The 19,613-nt window shown below is 46.4% G+C and overlaps 4 protein-coding genes across 18 annotated transcripts; 2 read left to right on the top strand and 2 right to left on the bottom strand.

The window, feature by feature from the left end:
- Positions 1-337: 337 nt before the first annotated feature.
- On the bottom strand, positions 338-1,759 carry LOC6740038 (ADP-ribosylation factor-related protein 1). The gene is made up of 3 exons (XM_002076886.3): positions 1,571-1,759; positions 1,251-1,503; positions 338-1,117 (listed from the first exon to the last, which is right to left on the bottom strand). Exons 1-3 carry the CDS (start codon positions 1,661-1,663, stop codon positions 861-863), a joined length of 603 nt encoding a protein of 200 aa, XP_002076922.1. The 5' UTR covers positions 1,664-1,759; the 3' UTR covers positions 338-860.
- Positions 1,760-2,292: 533 nt separating this feature from the next.
- LOC6740039 (puff-specific protein Bx42) lies at positions 2,293-4,537 on the top strand. The gene is made up of 3 exons (XM_002076885.3): positions 2,293-2,665; positions 2,899-3,459; positions 3,526-4,537. Exons 1-3 carry the CDS (start codon positions 2,443-2,445, stop codon positions 4,383-4,385), a joined length of 1,644 nt encoding a protein of 547 aa, XP_002076921.1. The 5' UTR covers positions 2,293-2,442; the 3' UTR covers positions 4,386-4,537.
- Positions 4,538-5,086: 549 nt separating this feature from the next.
- On the top strand, positions 5,087-15,059 carry LOC27208971 (probable phosphorylase b kinase regulatory subunit alpha). 15 transcript variants are annotated; one of them, XM_016184506.3, is made up of 13 exons: positions 5,087-5,423; positions 5,792-6,397; positions 6,668-7,335; positions 7,533-7,856; positions 9,389-9,536; positions 10,501-10,830; positions 10,904-11,155; positions 11,428-11,532; positions 11,993-12,052; positions 12,760-13,334; positions 13,396-13,663; positions 13,721-14,318; positions 14,380-15,059. In XM_016184506.3, exons 2-13 carry the CDS (start codon positions 5,821-5,823, stop codon positions 14,483-14,485), a joined length of 4,011 nt encoding a protein of 1,336 aa, XP_016038633.1. In that variant the 5' UTR covers positions 5,087-5,423; positions 5,792-5,820; the 3' UTR covers positions 14,486-15,059. The 15 variants fall into 15 exon arrangements, with proteins under 15 accessions (XP_016038633.1, XP_016038627.1, XP_039153931.1 ...); XM_016184500.3 differs by having other exon boundaries at positions 11,374-11,532; XM_039297997.2 differs by having other exon boundaries at positions 11,368-11,532; positions 12,904-13,334.
- Positions 15,060-15,985: 926 nt separating this feature from the next.
- Positions 15,986-19,500, bottom strand: LOC6740036 (T-complex protein 1 subunit beta). The gene is made up of 4 exons (XM_016181060.3): positions 19,349-19,500; positions 17,640-18,329; positions 16,771-17,398; positions 15,986-16,695 (listed from the first exon to the last, which is right to left on the bottom strand). Exons 1-4 carry the CDS (start codon positions 19,349-19,351, stop codon positions 16,409-16,411), a joined length of 1,608 nt encoding a protein of 535 aa, XP_016038626.1. The 5' UTR covers positions 19,352-19,500; the 3' UTR covers positions 15,986-16,408.
- Between the last annotated feature and the right edge of the window lie 113 nt (positions 19,501-19,613).

Genomic DNA, 19,613 nt, shown 5'->3' with positions numbered 1-19,613 from the left:
GACGATTCCAGTGCCACTCACCAGGTGTTGTTTTTATTTCATTTTCATTTTCCTCCGCCTTTGCTTTTTGGTGGCACACACAGCACTTATCTATCGGACTGATAATGGTAATAATAATGCTCCCCGCGCCGTGAGAACACCGCAATCCCGGCTGTTTGCTGGTTGTTTCTTTCGGCGCTTCGGTGTCGTTCGTTTCGGATAAGCGGAGCCCCATTGACAACCGCCATATCGAGGTGTACTACGAGTGCAGTGCTGTTAGATAAAGCCGCGACTCTCCCGATTTTGGTGGACCTCGAATCGCCCACACACTTTGTGGCTAACGATTAACCATGACAGCTGCGAATGGATTCAGTTTTATTACATTTTTGGCATCCAAATACCCAAGTATCTGGGTTATCAATCGAAATTTGCAATAACTATAAACGAGATTTTAATAAATAGATCATATGTAATCGAATGTTACATATTCTAGAACAAAGTACTTCTTCTTCAAAGGGTTAGCTACACATATAAAATACGCTATATTTACAAAGTAAATTACGAATTCTTGCACTTGTTTGGCTAATAAGCATTGCGTTCTCTGCTATTCTAACAATAGTATTTGTAATTCGTTGTCCTATGCAGAAGTCTCACAGCATTCTAACATTGTTTTCCTCATTTACAAGCAGTACTTAACCGAAAAGGAAGGTCTTAAGGTCTTTGCAGATAATGACGACGCATTTATACAATTGGTATCTCACAATCTCGCACAGCTAATTACAAATAAGCGTTATCCTAAGCCCCTAACTTACAAAAGTACAAGTCTAATTAAAGCCAGTGGAGGGCCGACTACCAGGCCCGGATGTCTTCTCCTTGATCTTTTAATCGTTTTCCCGCGGCGGCCGGACCACCGCATGTCGTTTGATGGCCTCCACCAGCCACTTAATGCCCTCGTCCACGCCCTCGCCGTGCAGCGCGGATACGGGAATGGTGAGGCAATCTCGTCGCCCGATTAAAGCACCCGCCTGCTGGAAAACTGGCTTGATCTCCCGCACGCCCATCACATCGGGCAGATCCTGTTTGTTGGCCAGGATGAGCAAAGGCACTCCGGACAGCAGTTCGTTCTTGATCATCTTGTCTGTGGGAAGACAGAATAATACATTTTATGTGAATCCCTTTCCTTGTATGGCTAATACAAGAGATCATCTTAGACAAAATAGATCAAAACGAGTATTGTTCAAGGGATTAGTTCGACGACTGCTTTCGCTTACCAAAGATCGTCTTGGACTCTTCCATGCGCTCCCTGTCGTTGGAATCAATCACGTAGATGACGCCATGCGACTCCTGGTAGTACTTATCCCACAGAGATTGCAGCTCCTGCTGGCCACCAAGATCCCAGAAGTTGAGGCGTACGCCCTGCACGTCGATGGTGCCGATGTTGAGGCCCACCGTCGTCGTGATCTTGCTGGGATTGAGGCCCTTGTAGTTACGCGTAAACGTGGTCTTGGCGGCCTCCAGGTAAGTCTACGTGGGCACAGGTGTTAGTTTCCGATTGGACATGAGGCTTTCATTGGATGATTCAGCTGCCTACCGTTTTGCCAGCATTGTCCAGGCCCAGGATTACCACGCAATAGTCGTCCTTCTGAGTCATGTATTTGTAGAAGCCGTGCATCAATGTGTACATTGTATTGTGTCCTTGGCCAACAAAAACAAAAACTTAAATTGTTGACTGCACTGCTAGCGATGGCACTGCCAGCGGCTAGGGCGGTGCGATAGTATCGATTGGGCAAGCGTAGCGGGAAATTAGCTAGATTTCTACTGTCATTTATAGCTTTCTAGTGATTAGGGGGCTATCTATAAATTATATCATTAAGATTCAAATTTATATAGTATATAAGTATATCTTTAAATATTTTGATAAGAACATTCGAAATAATGGTCAAAATATGGAATGTCATACCTCGTTGAGCTCGTAATTAAATTTCCAATCGAACTGTGTTCAAAAAAGTAAGTTCAATTTTTGGTCCATTTTTTGCAAATTTTGATGATGTTACCCCTTACAAAAAATGAAAAAATTTGGCGAAAAATTAATTTTACTAAGTCCGTCAAAAAACGATATGGATAGTTAGTATTGGTAATTAGTACTAAAAAACGATACTTATATGAGCTTTCTGACCGTTTTTAGCCAAGTTATACAAAACAAACGAAGCAAAAGTATTGACTTACTGAAAAAATGGATCCCCTGTCTTAAGAAAAACGCAATTTATGCAATCCATCCCTAAAAGTGACCACACTCGATAACATTTTCTTATTAGCAGTCTGGCAACCCTACCACCGTACGCTTGTGTGTGTCCGTGTGCGTGCGTGTTTTTTTTCCACTTTTCTATTGTAGTTTTTGTGGCTTGCAAATTGAAAAAAGTGATTTTACATAGGAATTGATTCGCCAAAAATATCACATCAGCTATGTCGCTATCGAGCCTGCTGCCCACGCCGACGAACGCGATCTGGGATCGGGAGGACGAGCGTCGCCTGGTCGCCCGCGGAGCACCAAAGATCGGAGCCCTGGTCTCCGCCAAAATCGCTGCTCCGCCGTACGGACAGCGCAAGGATTGGGTACCGCAGACGGATGCGGACTATGGCGATGGCGGCGCCTTCCCGGAAATCCATGTGGCGCAGTATCCACTAGGTGGGTTCCCATTCGTGCTAATTCCACTTTCTCTGTGCTTGCAAACGATGTCGTTGTGGTTTTTTCGTTGGTAATGGTGTCCTCGTAAAGGAAATAACCATTAGCTTCATATATGTGGCTGATCGTACAGCTAGAAGGCTTCAATTTCCACCACATTATGTTATAATTTTGCTGTAGGATATTGTATTTCTGTATTTATGTAAACAATTCCTGCGTCTTCTTCTTCTCGACAGGTCTGGGAGCACCAGGAAATGTTGGCAAGAAATCGGATGCTCTGGCCGTTCGCCTGGACGACAAGGGAAAGGTTAAATACGATGCCATAGCGCGCCAAGGACATGGCAAGGACAAGATTGTGTACTCGTCCATTTCGCAACTGCTGCCAGCGGAGGTGTTGGCCGAAGATGCGGATGAACTACAGCGCCCGGACGAGGAAACGGTGATGGAGACGACGGAGGAGACGCGCCTGGCGCTGGAGAAGCTGACCAACCAGAAGATCACCTCAGCGCTGCCCGTGCGCCATGCCCAGAAGGCGGGTCCCGCCCAGTATATTCGGTACACGCCATCGCAGCAGGGCGATACCTTCAATTCGGGCGCCAAGCAGCGTGTCATCCGGATGGTGGAGGCGCAGCTCGATCCGATGGAGCCGCCCAAGTTCCGCATTAACAAAAAGATTCCACGAGGTCCACCATCGCCGCCGGCACCTGTCCTCCACTCACCATCGCGCAAGGTGACGGTCAAGGAGCAAAAGGAGTGGAAGATCCCGCCCTGCATATCGAACTGGAAGAACGCCAAAGGTGCGAGCTAATATAGTAACTTGAATCCTCTTCATTATCCTAATTGAAACTTTGCCTCGATATCAGGTTACACCATTCCACTGGACAAGCGTCTGGCAGCCGATGGACGTGGTCTGCAGCAGGTGCACATCAACGAGAAGTTCGCCAAGATGGCCGAGGCGCTGTACATAGCCGATCGCAAGGCGCGCGAGGCGGTGGAGGCACGCTCCCAGCTGGAAAAGAAGCTGGCCCAAAAGGAGAAGGAGAAGAAGGAGGATATGCTGCGAATGATGGCGCAGCGGGCTCGCGAAGAGCGAGCGGGACTACGCAATCCGGAGGCAGCCGAGACATCCGGTTCCGGAGCTGCAGGAGCCGAGGTGCGGGAACGCAACGACTTGCGGGCGGAGCGGCAAAGGGAGCGCCAGCGGGATAGAAACCTGCAGCGGGCGGCTCCCGAAAAGCGGTCGAAACTGCAGAAGGAGAGGGAGCGTGACATTTCCGAGCAGATCGCTTTGGGTCTGCCCGCCAAGAGTGCCGGCAACGGTGAGACGCTCTTCGATCAGCGTCTCTTCAACACCACCAAGGGCATGGACTCCGGTTACGGCGATGACGAAGCGTACAATGTGTACGACAAGCCGTGGCGCGATTCCAATACACTGGGCGCTCACATCTACCGACCCAGCAAGCAGGCGGATAGCGATAACTACGGCGGTGATCTGGATGCCATTGTAAATACCAAGCGTTTCGTGCCAGACAAGCAGTTCTCCGGTGCCTCCAAGGAGGCGGCCGCTGGCCAGAGGAGTGGACCCGTTGAGTTCGAGAAGGAGGAGGATCCCTTCGGTCTCGATCAGTTCTTGAACATGGCCAAAAAGGCGCCCAAGCGTGCCGAGGACAAGAACAACGAGCGCAGCAGCCATTCGGATCGCAAGCGCAGCAAGCGCGATTAGACAAAAGCTTTAGCGTGAGGATCACCAATCATCGTTGTATCGTCATCATCATCGCAAACACTATTCACCATTCACCAACCAAACAAACTTTTTTTAACTACTCCAACAACTTGGCGAGAATTTCAATAATAATCACAGGATCTTGACATAAACATGAATGTGTAATTACGGGTTATTTGGCATAAGTCCGCTTGGAGGAACCTCCATCGGCTCGCATCCGATCCAGAATCACAGATTGGCCAGTGAAAGATCAGTGGTGTGACCACATACGATGGGCGATGGTTTGATTGCTCTCCACGTGCGCATCCATGCGGGAGAAGGTATAAGCCGAGGAAGCAGGGTACTTGCTTTCAGATCTAGAATATAATACAAAATAAGCAATAGTATGATATAAACTTTTAGAAAATTAAAGGCCATCTTTTTGGCGCCTATAATCAAATAATAAAGTGACCATCTTTTGCCAATAAGCTATCTAACGGACTTTTATCGTAGTATGTTGTACCACTCCATTGAATTCCGTTAAATTAATAGGTTACAATGGATCGCAATTAATGCATTTAAAAAATAACTAATTCTAAAGTTCTTAATTAAATGTAACAGTAATTGAATGTCGCTCTGCCTACATAAATTATTCCAAATTATGTTTTCTTATACTTGCAAATTTGTTCACTAGCCAAAAATATAAAAGAAAAACAGTATTTCGACAGTATTTTTAGAGCAGCTTTATCGTCTGCACGCGCGCTGGTCACACTGTGTGACATTGAGTTGACTTTAGTTGCATTAGTTTAATTGCAATTTTATTCGATTTATTCGCAAATAAGTGAGCAGCCCAACGACGAAACTCGAACGGCAACGGTCCACACCGCCATCCGCCGCATCCCGGAGAGAATGCGCTGTCCTCGCGGCGAATTCCACGGATTCAACGGCTTCTAGCGGCCGCGAGGTGTTCCGAGGAGCTCTGGGATTCTAGCACCACCTCCTCCACTCCGCCGAACCACAACAAACGATCCACAGCGATCCCAACCGATCCGATATTATGTAAGTTGAGCGTGCCCGCGTCGTGGATGGTAAACAACAATCATATCATCGAAGGCCCCTCTATTCCATACGCCCAAGCAGCAGTAATCCCATATTATATAGCCCTCGCAGCTGACCTTTCCTAGAACCAAAATAAACTCTAATAACCAACGTTGTAAACAAATATGTATGTATGTATGTCGATAAGCAAGGGAATCAAGATCATATGTATGATTGTCAGCTAAAGTATTGCTATAGATTCTATAGAAACGTTGGAAATCCAAGATTGATAATACCTGTATGTATATAATAGAACATAAATCAGTAGAATTTGTATCTGTATCTGTATCTGTTGTATCTGTACTTACATGTATACCTATCATTTCCAGAACTTACCGGCAAGGTATCCACATTCACGATGCGTTCTCGCAGCAATTCGGGTGTCCGTTTGGACTACTACCAGCGCATCGTGCATCGTCTGATCCTGGCCCACCAGGAACCGGTCACCGGTCTGTTTCCCGCCTCGAATGTTAACTCGCACGCCTGGATCAGGGACAATGTGTACTGCATCCTGGCCGTTTGGGGCTTGTCCATGGCGTACAAAAAGATTGCCGATCAGGACGAGGATCGAGCCAAGTGCTACGAGCTGGAGCAGAGCTGTGTGAAGCTGATGCGCGGCCTGCTCATGGCCATGATGAACCAGAAGGACAAGGTGGAGAAGTTCAAGATGACCCAGAGCCCCTACGATTCGCTGCACGCCAAGTATTCCAGCAAGAACGGCTTGCCCGTGGTCGCCGACAATGAGTGGGGTCATCTGCAGATCGATGCCGTGTCCCTGTACCTGCTGATCCTGGCCCAGATGACGGCCTCCGGCCTGCAGATCGTCTTCTCCCTGGACGAGGTGTCGTTCATCCAGAATCTGGTCTTCTACATCGAGTCAGCCTACTCGATTCCCGACTATGGCATTTGGGAGCGCGGCGACAAAACCAATCATGGTGAGCATATGTTATTTATAAGTAAATATTGTATAGTGCGCTAAAGAAATGGATTGTGATTTAGCAATATTTTTGTATACATTCTTATCTTTCATATTGTTAGCTACCATTTCAATTGAATTTTAATCAAATGAATGAAATAGTAACGCAAAATTAATATTAACAAGCTCATTATCTTATCTCTCGCATAAAGTATTGAAATCAGCATAATCACATTTTGCAATTAAATAAATCTGATTAGATAAACATTAATGTATGTGCATATTCCAGGTGAACCCGAGCTGAATGCCAGCTCCATTGGCATGGCCAAGGCGGCGCTGGAGGCCATGAACGAGCTGGATCTGTTCGGAGCCCGTGGCGGTCCGGCCAGTGTCATCCATGTGCTGGCCGACGAGGCCCACAAATGCCAGGCGGTGCTGCAGTCGATGCTGCCGCGCGAGTCCAACAGCAAGGAATTGGATTCCGGACTGCTGTGCGTCATCGGTTTTCCCGCCTTTGCTGTGGACGATGCCCAGCTGATACACAACACCAAGGATGCCATTCTGTCCCGTCTGCAGGGCAAGTACGGCTGCAAGAGATTCTTGCGCGATGGCTATCGCACACCGAAGGAGGATCCCTCGAGGCTGTACTACGAGCGCTGGGAGCTGCGCATGTTCGAAAACATCGAGTGCGAGTGGCCGCTGTTCTACTGCTACCTAATCCTGTTCCACGCCTTCCAGAGCGACAAGCGCGCGGTGGAGGAGTACGCCAGCCGGCTGGAGAAGATCATGGTGCGCTCGGAAGATGGCATTCTACTCGTTCCCGAGAGCTATGCAGTGCCGCAGGATCTGGTGGGCTTCGAGTATCAGAAGCCGGGATCGCAGGTCCGCGAAGTGGTCGGTCGGTGTCCCTTCCTGTGGGGCCAGTCCCTATTCATCCTCGGCAGATTGCTGCAGGAGGTGAGCATTCCTATTGCTGTAGTTCTCAGCTAAAGATAGATGGACGCATTGGCGACCCTGTAAAGTATTTTTATCGATCTAGTTTGGTGTGTTTAGATGCACAGCTGAGGGCATTCGATTAGGCCACGAAATTGCATATAAAATTACAATACTTATCTTTGATTGTATTTTAATTAAACTTTTTATTATTTGCTTAGGGTTTCCTGGCTGTGGGCGAATTGGATCCATTGAATCGTCGCCTGGGCGCTCAAAAGAAGCCGGACGTCGTCGTCCAAGTGGTCATCATTGCCGAGGACAACGAGATACGCGACAAGCTGGCCGAGCACGATCTGCACGTGCAGACGATCGCAGAGGTGGCGCCCATTGAGGTGCAGCCAGCCCGAGTCCTCAGTCACCTGTACACCTATCTGGGACGCAATCGGAAACTGGGTTTGAGCGGCAGAAAGTCCCGCGATGTGGGCATCCTCAGCACCAGTAAGCTTTATTCGCTGAAGGATCGCATTTTTGCCTTCACGCCGCAGGTGAGTGTGAATGGAGTGCAGTTGGCCCTCTCGGATTAGCCAAACAACCCGGCCAGCCCCACCCCAAATCCCCCAGACTTCCCCCATGCCCACATGCTCTATGTTTTTATATATTTTTCACTGTATTTTCGGTCAGGGATGCAAACCGCTCTAGACATTGGAATCGTAATGGCTTGGGTTTTAAGCAGTACTTATATATATTAACAATTGTAGCTTTGAAAACAGCTTATTAAACAATTAACTATATATAATTTGATAACCATGGATGAAGAATATTGAAAAAGATCGATAAAGAGGGTGTTACTATTTAAGTCCAAAACCCAAGTTTATGTTTTAGATCGGTTTGCATCCAGTGACTGCACGATTGACTTATGATTTCTACCGTTTATTACGCATCAGTTCGCCGACCTGTCGCGCTTCTATATCGCCTCCGATAACGAACTCATGATCGACATCCTCAAGGGCGAGATCAATTTCCTCAAGTCCGCTTGGGATCTGCTGGGTCGTCCGCTGGTCACCCTGGTGCTGAAGCGCATCCATCTAGGTCGGTCAACGGAGAGAGAGAGCCGTGCATCGTTTATTTCACTCCATGTCTTTATTTTACTACTATTTTTTTTTTGTTTTTACTTTTGATTTATCTATTGTTTATTGTGCGCGGGTTTTTTAATGCTCCACCTCCCCCCTCCACCGACTGTTTTATATATATCTTTTTTGTGAATTGCTTTGTTGAATTGAATTAATTTGCAAGGGTTTGCTTTTGGTATTGGTATTGTTATCAATTAATTGACACGCACACTCGAAACACACAAATGCACACACACTCGCGTCTCGTTAACTCAATTTGAACGGAATTGGTTGCTCAAGATCTGCAATTTTGGGACTCTTCAAATGCTTTGTTTTTCGAAAACAAATTGGAAATTGTTTAATTGTTCTTGATCTTAAGTTTATTGCCGGTTTTGGGCAGCTGCTTCTGGAAATTAGTTACTTTACTGTCCGCTTTTTAGTTGTTTATTGCTTTTAGTTAGCTTTAGTTTGGTTATGGTAATATTACGCACATAATCGACCATATATACTATATGCTATATACTATATGCTATGTAATATATGCTATATATGCTACATACTATATGTCATATACCATATAAAGTTAATCACACATATTTGACCATAAATATCTTGTACATACAATTGCGGTCTGAATACTAGTACTTTTAAACATTCCAATTGATTGTTTAAACCGTGATATATTATTTTTTTTGGTTAAATGTAGCTTTAGTTTAGCCAATTTATTTATCAACGCTCTGCTCTGGACTTGTATTACCCTATAATTTCCATACCCATGCCCCCGAAATTCCCGAAAATTGGCCAATGAAATGTCGAAAGAAAATTGAGAATGAAAATCAAAACCAAAAAACATCCTTTCTTCTCTTTATTTTATCCCAAATAAATATAATAAATATACACAACAACAACAACTGCAACTGCAACACCAACAACAAACAACAACAACAACAACAACCATACATACACAGCATATCGACTATGAAGAATATTATACAACACGCGATCCCGATTTGCTTGCCAGCAATTTTACCACAAATTTAGCATTCTTGACCAACAATTGGCGTCACATGTTGGGCAGGCCGACAATCACACTAATGGCAACCCACTATATGCTAGGTAACTACCCGAAATCAACAAAAAAACAACAAAAAAATAATAAAAACTTATAAGAAAAAAGTAAAAACCAAACCACCCAGCTCGATTCTGCATTGCCACCCAAAAATTACCCGATCCCAAATCGAAATCCGATCCCCCCACTTTGCACCCAAAAATGGCAATTAAACACTCGATTCCAAGAAATCCACTGCATTCCCGCTCACACACAACAATAAAAAAAGCCAAACAATTGATATTTACGATCTGTGATCTTTGATCTGTGACCTGTGACCCCTGCTTGTGTCTGCTTCGTAAATGGCCTGACTGCTTTCGCTCTTTCTGCTCGCTTTTCTCAGTGTACAAACTATCCTCTACTTTACACACCCTACACACTCCTATATGCAACCATATCTTGTGAAAGTCATCTACGAATTGAGTTTTTTTGCGTAGAACAACACCTTTAGTTGAAAACACATTATAAAGATTGCAATCTTCCATTAGATTTCGATCACTTTCTTCAAGATATAACCATTTTGGCTGCTAAGCTATCCTGGGATTTCTGGACTTCCAAACTAGCTATACACTTTACGCCACAGACCGAAAACGACATATTCTCCCAAAAAGTACTGCTCAAAAGCTAATGACTTCAGAGAAATACAGAATACTACTTTGCGTAAATAACCACTCACTTGTTAATAAAACGTTTCCTTAAGTATTTGCACTGCATTTGGCTTGCACCTAACTGAAAATGCGAAACGCAGACTAATTGCCAACTGGTGGCTGGAATCGTGTGCTTCTATCTATCGGTTACTATGTTGTAGTTTATGTGACTAACCCGTAGTTCTTAAGCGGCGCTCCTAATCCAATCCACAACCGAGCATCCCAACCAGATCATGATCCACATACTCATTGCTATGAACCGAACACAATGTGACAAACCGAATAGCTAACACAATTCCATTGGATGCGCTGCGGAATTTCACAGATCAGGACAAGATCCCGCTGGCCATGATCCAGACGATGAGGAAACTCAAGTCGGGCTACATCAATGGCACGCGCGTGATGCTGGGCAGCCTGAAGGACTTCCTCAACACCTCGGCCATCACGGATCTGAGCTTTCTGGGCAGCACCGAGGACGGCTATCCGGACCGCCTGCATCCGGATGTGCAGACCTATCTGGATGAGCATCTGCTGCGCTCGTTCAGCAATCGCAGCACCATGAATCTACGCGGCGGACAACTGCGTCCGCGAACATTGAGGCGACGCATGTCCTGCAAGGGAGCCATCAAAAAGACGCGCTCCATCAACGTGGACTGTGAGTGATTGATTGCCTTTGATAGCAGCACATCGTACTACTGAATACTAATGCCGTTTGTATCGTATTTCAGCTGATAACCTGGGCATGGAGGGACCTTCGCCGCTGACGGAACGTCGCCTGTCCTCGATTGTGCCACCACCATGGCTGCAGGCCAACAAGCAGAGCCACGTCAGTGTGTTCGCCACGACGCCGGAGGAGGGACCCACCAGCTCACCGCTGAGTCTGGGCAACGAGCTCATCCGGGAGAACATCTATCCGGTGGATCCGCATCATAGTCGCTCGGCGATCGACAGACGCAGCGAGTTTGTGCGCCAGCAAGAGAGTTAGTCTGCCTTTATAGTTAAACTTAGGTTTTAATGTATTTTAATTATAATTGCAATCAATTTAGTTAGTTTAGTTTAGTTGAGTTAATATTTTCTCTTGATTTCTATACTTTTGCTAATTTTTCGTTCTGGCTCCTGCCTTCTGTTTTCATTCATTTTTTATGTATAATTTCGATTGGCCCATCTTCGTTCCGAATTGCGATTTTGATAGTAACAGTGCCAAAAATTCTAATACAACGCCATCGTGCCGAAACAAATTTCGCGGACACAGAAGTGGAGGAGCTGATTGCGATGCTGCGCGAAACGGAGAATCTCGAGGAGCAGGGCGACATCCTACAGTACCTGGTGGACACTCAGGGTCTGGACTTCAATACGGGTAAGCTTGAATTTCAAATCAACGCTGCCACATTCCACTTTTAAAAACTAGGTTCTGGGGCAGCTTTGCTTCGCAATTGGAGGTTCTTTTTTGAGCCTGTATTTAGTTAACATTATACACACAACTGCTCAACAATTGCCACAAAAAGAAAAAGCACACGCACTTGCCAAAAATACACGCTCTCACCTTTAAACACTCGGTTAACTTTAAACCCGAAGCTTAAAACTGCAACAGTTAAGAAAGTATTATTATTTAAAACAGGGGGTTTCCTCTTAACTGTGGCAGTAGATCTTAAGTGATAGGTAACTGGAGCTAAATGTGGGCATTGTACCATTTATTTGGCATTTACTGTACTCACTGCGTTGTTTCTACCCCGTACTCCTGTCGTTTTTGTCTCGTGCATCGTCCTCCGTATCCGTAATCGTACCGTACCGCACTCCTGCTGCTCGGCGCCTAACAGCCGGCCTGGGATTCAAGAATAAGTCGGAGGAGAATGCCACTCCGAATGCGAATAACGCCGGTAAGTCCGTCGATTCGTCGTTGTGTTGAATGTTGTTGTTGTGCGGGCTACATACATGTATCCATTGAAATCCCCCACGGTATCCCACGGTTACCTTCCACTTTCCACATCCTACTCCCTACTCCCTTCTCCATACACTTGTATACTCCCTAGATCCCACTGATTGGCATTGGAATCGATTACCCCACCCATGGTATCCACTCTTTGTTTCTTTGCTGTTCTATTTTTATGGTGTGACATGTGCCATTTTCGAAACTGACATGCCATCTGAATTGCATCATCGCTTTGCTTTGGGTTATTGCTTTTATACTTTATGATTTCGAAACTGTGGTTTCAGTACAGTGGAACTTCTTCGTTGTATTGCTTGCATTCATTCAAAATGATTAAATATTCAATTGCCAGAAGTTCCACCTTATTTAAACACACTAGTCGCTTTGCTTTAAGTTATGTCTTAGCCTAGCATTATTAATCTCACATTTTGGCCATGTTTTTCTAACGTACTTTAATTCTTTAACATTTTATTTTACTTTCTTCGACCGACCACGCATCTAACGCCACATGAAACACACATATATTCCGCATGATCCTCGCGCTCACAACTGACACTAACCCAAAATACAAACAAATACCCAATCAAACTCAAAACCCAATCCTAACCCGACTAACCAACCAATCCATTCAAACAAAAAAATGGAATAAAACTAAAGAGCTCGAGCAAGCGTTTGTGGATGATGTGGTGCTGGAACTGGCTGGTGGTGGTGGTGGCGCAGGTGGAGGTGATGGGGCCAAGAAGAGCCCAACGATTGTCCTGCCCACGGTGATCATCGATGCTGCTACTATTCCAGCCGGCACCGGCACCGGCACCGATCCGGATAATGCCGCCCATCCGAGTTCCGCCACCGCCAACAGCAATAATAGCCATTGCATCGGCAACACTAGCAACATTAGCAGCAGCAGCAGCAACATCAGCAATCACAACAACATGAGCCCACATGAGAATAACCACGATTCTTCCCAATCCGAAGGCATGCTCGAAGAGGGACGCGTGGTGACCGTGCGGGATCTGCTGAAGGGACTCTACGAGAAGGCGTGCCAGCAGAAGCTCTGGGGACTCGTCCGTCACACGGCCGGCATGCTGGGCAAACGGGTGGAGGATTTGGCCAAAGCGGTCACTGATCTGCTCGTCCGACAGAAGCAGGTCACCGTGGGAATGCCACCAAATAATGAGCACACCATAACGGCGCCGCTGCCGGAAGTCGAGCTGCGTCAGCTCATTCACGATGTGAGTAATCCAATGTGATATGGAAGTTATCGACTGACTAGTGTGCTTACATACCAATCAGGCCTATGGCGACGATGAGAGTACGGCGATGCTGACGCAGGAGTTGATGGTCTACCTGGCCATGTTCATACGCACCGAGCCGCAGCTGTTCCACGAGATGCTACGCCTGCGCGTCGGCCTGATCATCCAGGTGATGGCCAAGGAGCTGTCCCGCACCCTCAACTGCGACGGCGAGGCGGCGTCGGAGCATTTACTTAACCTCTCGCCCTTCGAGATGAAAAATCTCCTGTATCACATACTCAGCGGCAAGGAGTTTGCTGTTAGTAGCGGTGCGTAGCTGGCATAGTCCAAAAAAATTCCACACTTACTATTTATTTGTATTGCAGTCGCCCGTGGCAATCTGTCCATTGTGAGCTGCAAGAGCAGCCGCGTTAGCAAGAAGAGTCAGATTGGCTTGGGTGATCCGGAGGGCGAAGATGCGCTCATAGCCACCATTGACGACCGGCAGGGTCAGTGGCTGCGCCGGCGACGGCTGGACGGCGCCCTCAATCGCGTGCCCCGCGATTTCTATTCGCGCGTGTGGACCGTACTGGAGAAGTGCCAGGGTCTGGCCATCGAGGGACGTGTCCTGCAGCAGAGTCTCACGCAGGAGATGACGCCGGGCGAACTGAAGTTTGCGCTGGAGGTGGAGACGGCCCTCAACCAGATACCGCAGCCCGAGTACCGGCAGCTGGTGGTCGAGGCTCTGATGGTGCTCACACTCGTCACCGAGCACAATATGGTGCCCTCGCTGGGTGGCGTCATCTACGTGGAGCATCTGGTGCACAAGGCCAATCAGTTGTTCCTCGAGGATCAGCGCAAGGTGCAGGGCGATGCAACGCTGTGCTGCGCCAAGATCAAGGACGGCAAGGAGCAGCAGCAGGCCGCCTCCGGGATGCTACTCTGCGGCGGTGCCGCCTACATATGCCAGCATCTCTACGACAGGTGAGTCGAGCCTTCTAAACTGATAGGTTCTTCTACTAATCCTTGACCATTTGCATTGCAGTGCTCCCAGCGGCAGCTATGGCACCATGACCTACATGTCCCGGGCGGTGGCCCTTGTGCTCGACTGTGTGCCCAAGCATGGCGAGATGGAGTGCGCCATCTCCTAAAGCGGCGGCCGTACACCTAATCACTTAATTGTAATGCCAAAATCTCTGCAACACTGGATACGTCCGTTCTCGTTCTCGTTCCCGCTCGCTCGCACACAGCTAAGCGCCCTCGCTCCGTCTCTCTCTACATCGATCGATCCTGCCTCTATCTGCTGTCTCCTTCTTTCTGACCTCTGACCCCCCAGCCCAACGATAATTTTAGTCAGCAGACGCATGTATATATTTTTTTGACCACCCTCCCCAAAAAAAACTTTGTTAACGTATTCGTTTTGTTTCGATTGCAAATGAAGTGCAAGCCAATTCAAAATGGTATTAGCCCACATATGGATGTACGTATGAATGGGATTTACTACACCCAAAAACCGATCCTAACCCGTTTAGTGAGCCAACCCATGCTGCTCGATACAGATTTGTGTTTTGTACTGGCGGCTGTCTTACAGCGACAACACTTTTGATTGTTTTAACTTTTGTATATTTAAAATGACCTTATTTTATATATATATTACTATTATACGTTTGAATTGTAAAGTTGAACGCGCAGCAAGTTTTACAATAAAAATGTGTTTGCAATGTTTGACAAGTCTATCAATCTGCCATTATTTGGAGCAAACTGCGTGTTTTTCCAATTTCATGAAATATTCCAGCATCAAATCAGCTCGTATTTGAAGCCAATTGAACTTGGCTTAAAAATGGGAACTCTATTTTTTCAAAACAGCTATTCTTTAATCGTTATGATCATTTTTAGCCAAAAATTGATTTAAATTTTAGGCAAAATCCGTTTTTCCGAATTTCCGTCTAAAAATGTTCAGTTTTTTTGCCACAATTTTAAAAATAATTGCCTGAATACAAAATGTCATACCTCGTTAATCTCGTAGTAAAATTTCCAATCGAACTGAGTTCAAAAATGCAAATTCTATTTTTTTGTAATTTTTTGCAAATTTTGATGATGTTACCCCTTACAAAAAATGCGAAAATTTGGCCAAAAATAAATTTTATTAAGTCCGTCAAAAAATGTTATGTATAGTTAGTATTGGTAATTAGGAGTAAAAAACGATAATTATAAGAGCTTTCTGACCATTTTTAGCCAAGTTATACAGAAAATACCAATCGGAAATATGGCCTTTTTTCAAAAAATCGATCTGTGTCTTTTTTGTGAAAAAAATAATCCGTTTTTTTATCAGAACATTAGAAAAAATGGTCCAAATATGGAATGTCATACCTCGTTGAGCTCGTTATTAAATTTTCAATCGAACTGTGTTCAAAAAAGAAAATTCTATTTTTCGTCCATTTTTTGCAAATTTTGATGATGTTACCCCTTACAAAAAATGAGAAATTTGACCCAAAAATTAATTTTCCCAAATCGGCTGAAAAGTGATGGGATTGAAAACATTGGTTCTCCAGTGCTCAGAAATGCTACTCTTTTCGCATTCTGACCATTTTTAGCCAAGTTATGATAAAAAATTCGGGAAATAATTGTAGTCCAAATAAGAACGCAGTTTGTTTAGTTTTGTTAAGCATAAATATATGATTTATCATTTATTCCTTTTTTTTTCTGTTTAATGGTCTTCAATTTGCGCACATCAAATGTTTACAACAAATGTATTCATTTACAAGTTTGTTTAGTTGTTGGTTTTGATGGAGTTTTAGACATTTTTGAAATGTTTTGGTTTGATCGCACTCATCCTCGAATCAAAAGCTCAGCTTGCAACACATCAATTTGTTTCACAATTAATTAGAAGGATTACACGACGGGGACAAATTTAGCGAGTAAGTGTGCGACTTTGAGAGTGGGCGTGTGATATAATTGCTAATGTGTTGTGTGTGGGTTATTAGTGTAAACAGAACGTGTAAGGTTAGCGATGATGGTAAACGAGAGTTCATAATTAAAAAAAATAGGATCCTAGAACAAGAATACTTAAGCGCCTAGCAGTAGCCCCTGTCGGGAACGCGTCGGCGTGGAGCGCAGCGAATGATGTTGTCCACGCGCAGGATCATCTCGGCAGCCTCGGAGGCGGACATCAGAACTTGGCGCTTGACGGCGAACGACTCGGTGATGCCCAGTTCACGGACATCGGCCACCTTGCCCAGCTCCATGTCCAGACCCAGAGTCTTATTGCCCTGGGCGTGGCCGGCGCGCAGCTCCGACACCAGTTGGGCTGAATCGTAGCCAGCATTGTCGGCAATGGCCGTGGGCAGGGACAGCAGAGCGCCTGTAATACGAATAACAAAAGCGTTTCATTAGGAACCAGCCCCTGCATATGATGTGGATGATTTCAGCGACTTACGGGCAAAGGCCTCGATGGCGATGGCCTCCTTGCCGGGTGTCTCGGCCGCCTTCTTCAGCACGGCGGTGGCCATTAGAGCCTCGGAGCAGCCGCCGCCGTAAATGATGCGCGACTCCTTGATGGTGGCCGCCAGCACGCAGAGGGCGTCGTGCAGGGAACGATCAGCCTCGTCCAAAATCTGTTGGGTAGCACCGCGGATCACGATGGTGCAGGCCTCGCCCAGCTTCACGCCGCTGAAACGCATCAGCGTATCCTCGCCGATCATCACCTGTTCGATGACATCGCATTCGCCAAGCTTCACCAGCGAGGGATTCTCAAAGGTGGAGACAATCTCGCCGCCGGTGCAATAGGCCAGACGCTCGATGCCATCGAAATCGGCATGCTCGATGGACATCACACGGGCATCGGCAAACAGCTGCTCCGGATAGTTGTAGATCAATTGCCGGTTGATGAACACGTTGCACTTGTGCTTCAGGATCTTGTCCACCTTTTCCTTCATCTTCTCCTTCTCGGCCATCTCCAGGTCGGCGATCTTGGCCAGCGAATCGACCTTGATGCTGCTGCCGAACACCTTAATCTTATCGGTGTCCATGGGCGTGTTGGCAATCAGGATTCTGGCATTCTCAATCTGCGATGGAGAAGAGCAGCCATGTATGGTCCATGTATGAGATCACGAGATTCTGTTATTTGGTCTTGAAAATTCACTTGCACGCACGACTTTTCACGTTGATGAGGCTGGCTGCCCAACAAACTCGTCAAAATGGCTGTGATATGAAGTCAAATCCACATAGCTCACAGTCATTTTGACGCGTTGATAGACAGCAGAGGCAGACGATGGGTAGCACGATGGAACTGGAAACATTACTTACACGCTGTGGCTGGTGCACGCCGGGCTTCTTGTCCAGCAGGAAGCCCTCGTCCAGGAAGGAGTCTCCCAGAGTGCCGCCCGACTTCTTGATGATCTGTATGGACTTGAGCTCACCGGAGCCCTTCAGACGCATCACGGCATCCACAGCCAGATTGGCGAAGAAGTCCTTGTGCTGGTGCAAGATCTTCGAGGAGAGCGTGGTGCGGGCAATGTTCAGCAGGTCATTGCGGAACTTCTCGTTATTGGACGAGTTGTCCTGAGCGGCGGCGGTGAGCGCCTCCAGTGCCACCTGGGTGGCCTGACGCCAGCCAGAGACGATGATCTGTGGGTGCAGTTTCTGTTCGACTAGTTTCTCCGCCTCGCGCAGCAGTTCCGAGGCCAGAACGGTGACCGAGGTGGTGCCATCGCCCACTTCCTCGTCCTGCACACGCGACATATCGACCAGAATCTTGGCGGCCGGATTGTCCACACCGACGGCACGCAGAATGGTGGCACCATCGTTGGTCACCTCAACCTGACCGGCGTTGCGTCCGGTGGCCACCAGGATCTTGTCCATACCCTTCGGACCCAGCGTACTCTTCACCAGATCACCAATGGCGATGGCGCCAATGAACGAGGACAGACGGGCCATCTCGGCCTTCTCCTCCTGCGCCTCATTCTTGAGCACGCGCACGGGATTCAAGGACATCTCCTGCAAGACGAAACGTGATCAATTGGTGTGAATTATTTCGATTGAAACCTCCAATAATTCTTAAGTGTATAAATTTTCTAACAAGGCAACATCTCTTGAGACTTAATTTAATTACAAAACTGCGTACTAATAACACTTAGATCTCATGGAGGATTAATCATCAGAAGCAAGTAAAGCTAATTCGTAATTACTATGTATGCCTACAGGAAATTATATCCTATACCATTTTTAAGACTTCTATTAGATCAATGAAAAAAATCACACATTTATGACACAAATTTAAAGACGTTTCCAGATTCTAAAACACTCAGTTAAGATGACATCAGTTCGTTGGTTTTTTTTTGCGAAATAAAATTTTTTTAACATTTAATAATTTGGCATGATAAAACAGTGATATGATGCCAAGATGACATTGCAAAACACCATTATGATATTTTCATCGACAGATCAAGAATGCTATCTTGACAATGGCAGGCGGCTGCCCAATATGCTGCAATTTCTGGCGAGGATTGCCTGCTGGCATGGCCAAATCCGAAGTCACTGCAAACCAGATGCGTTTGTGATGCGAAAATATTCAAGATATATATGTATTCTATGTCAGATTGTTATGGTTTTTCGCTCTGTGCAGCCATATCGCCTCGACCTAACCCCAAAAAGTGGCGGACGAGGGAGAGCGGCGCCGAGTGATTCATCGGCAGCAAAAACGGCGTGGAATGCATCTCGAAGGTTCTCCGCCAGCTGCTCGACCCGATCCCGGCCAGCAATCTAGCGATAGGGCCAATTCACCGTGATCCCGTGGACAGCAGGAGAAGGTTCTGGAAGTGGCAGGCGAAATCGGAGTCCATGGCTCACGTGCAAGCCGCCTGTCAAAATGGCTTGCGCTTCGTTCACACACACACCCGGCAAATGAAAACGCCGAATTGGCCACAATTATCAATGAAAATATGGCGAATTCACGCAACGCCAATAGCCCGCACCGTAAACCACTCGAATAACATAGTTGTTCCTTTTAAATTTACCATTTTCTCTGCGTTATTATTCGGTTTATGATCACAGAATTTTCGAATACCACACGGGCGCAACAAAGCGACAAAGAAAATGGAGACAGTCGATGGCTGTTATCGATAACGCGCGGCTATCGGGTGGAAATACCGACAACGGAAAGGTGCTAACGCGTGAACTTAAATACCAAAACTAGTAATGACACAACCCAGCAATCGAAAGTTTTGCAGTTATCGATATGCAATGCTTGGGCGCTAATTTCAAATAATCTTGCGCGCCTAA

The sequence above is a fragment of the Drosophila simulans genome, chromosome X (genome assembly GCF_016746395.2).
Source record: "Drosophila simulans strain w501 chromosome X, Prin_Dsim_3.1, whole genome shotgun sequence".
NCBI classification, from domain to species: Eukaryota; Metazoa; Arthropoda; class Insecta; order Diptera; family Drosophilidae; genus Drosophila; species Drosophila simulans.
Note: the sequence above shows the minus strand (reverse complement) of the source record. Positions and strands in the feature narration are given on the sequence as shown.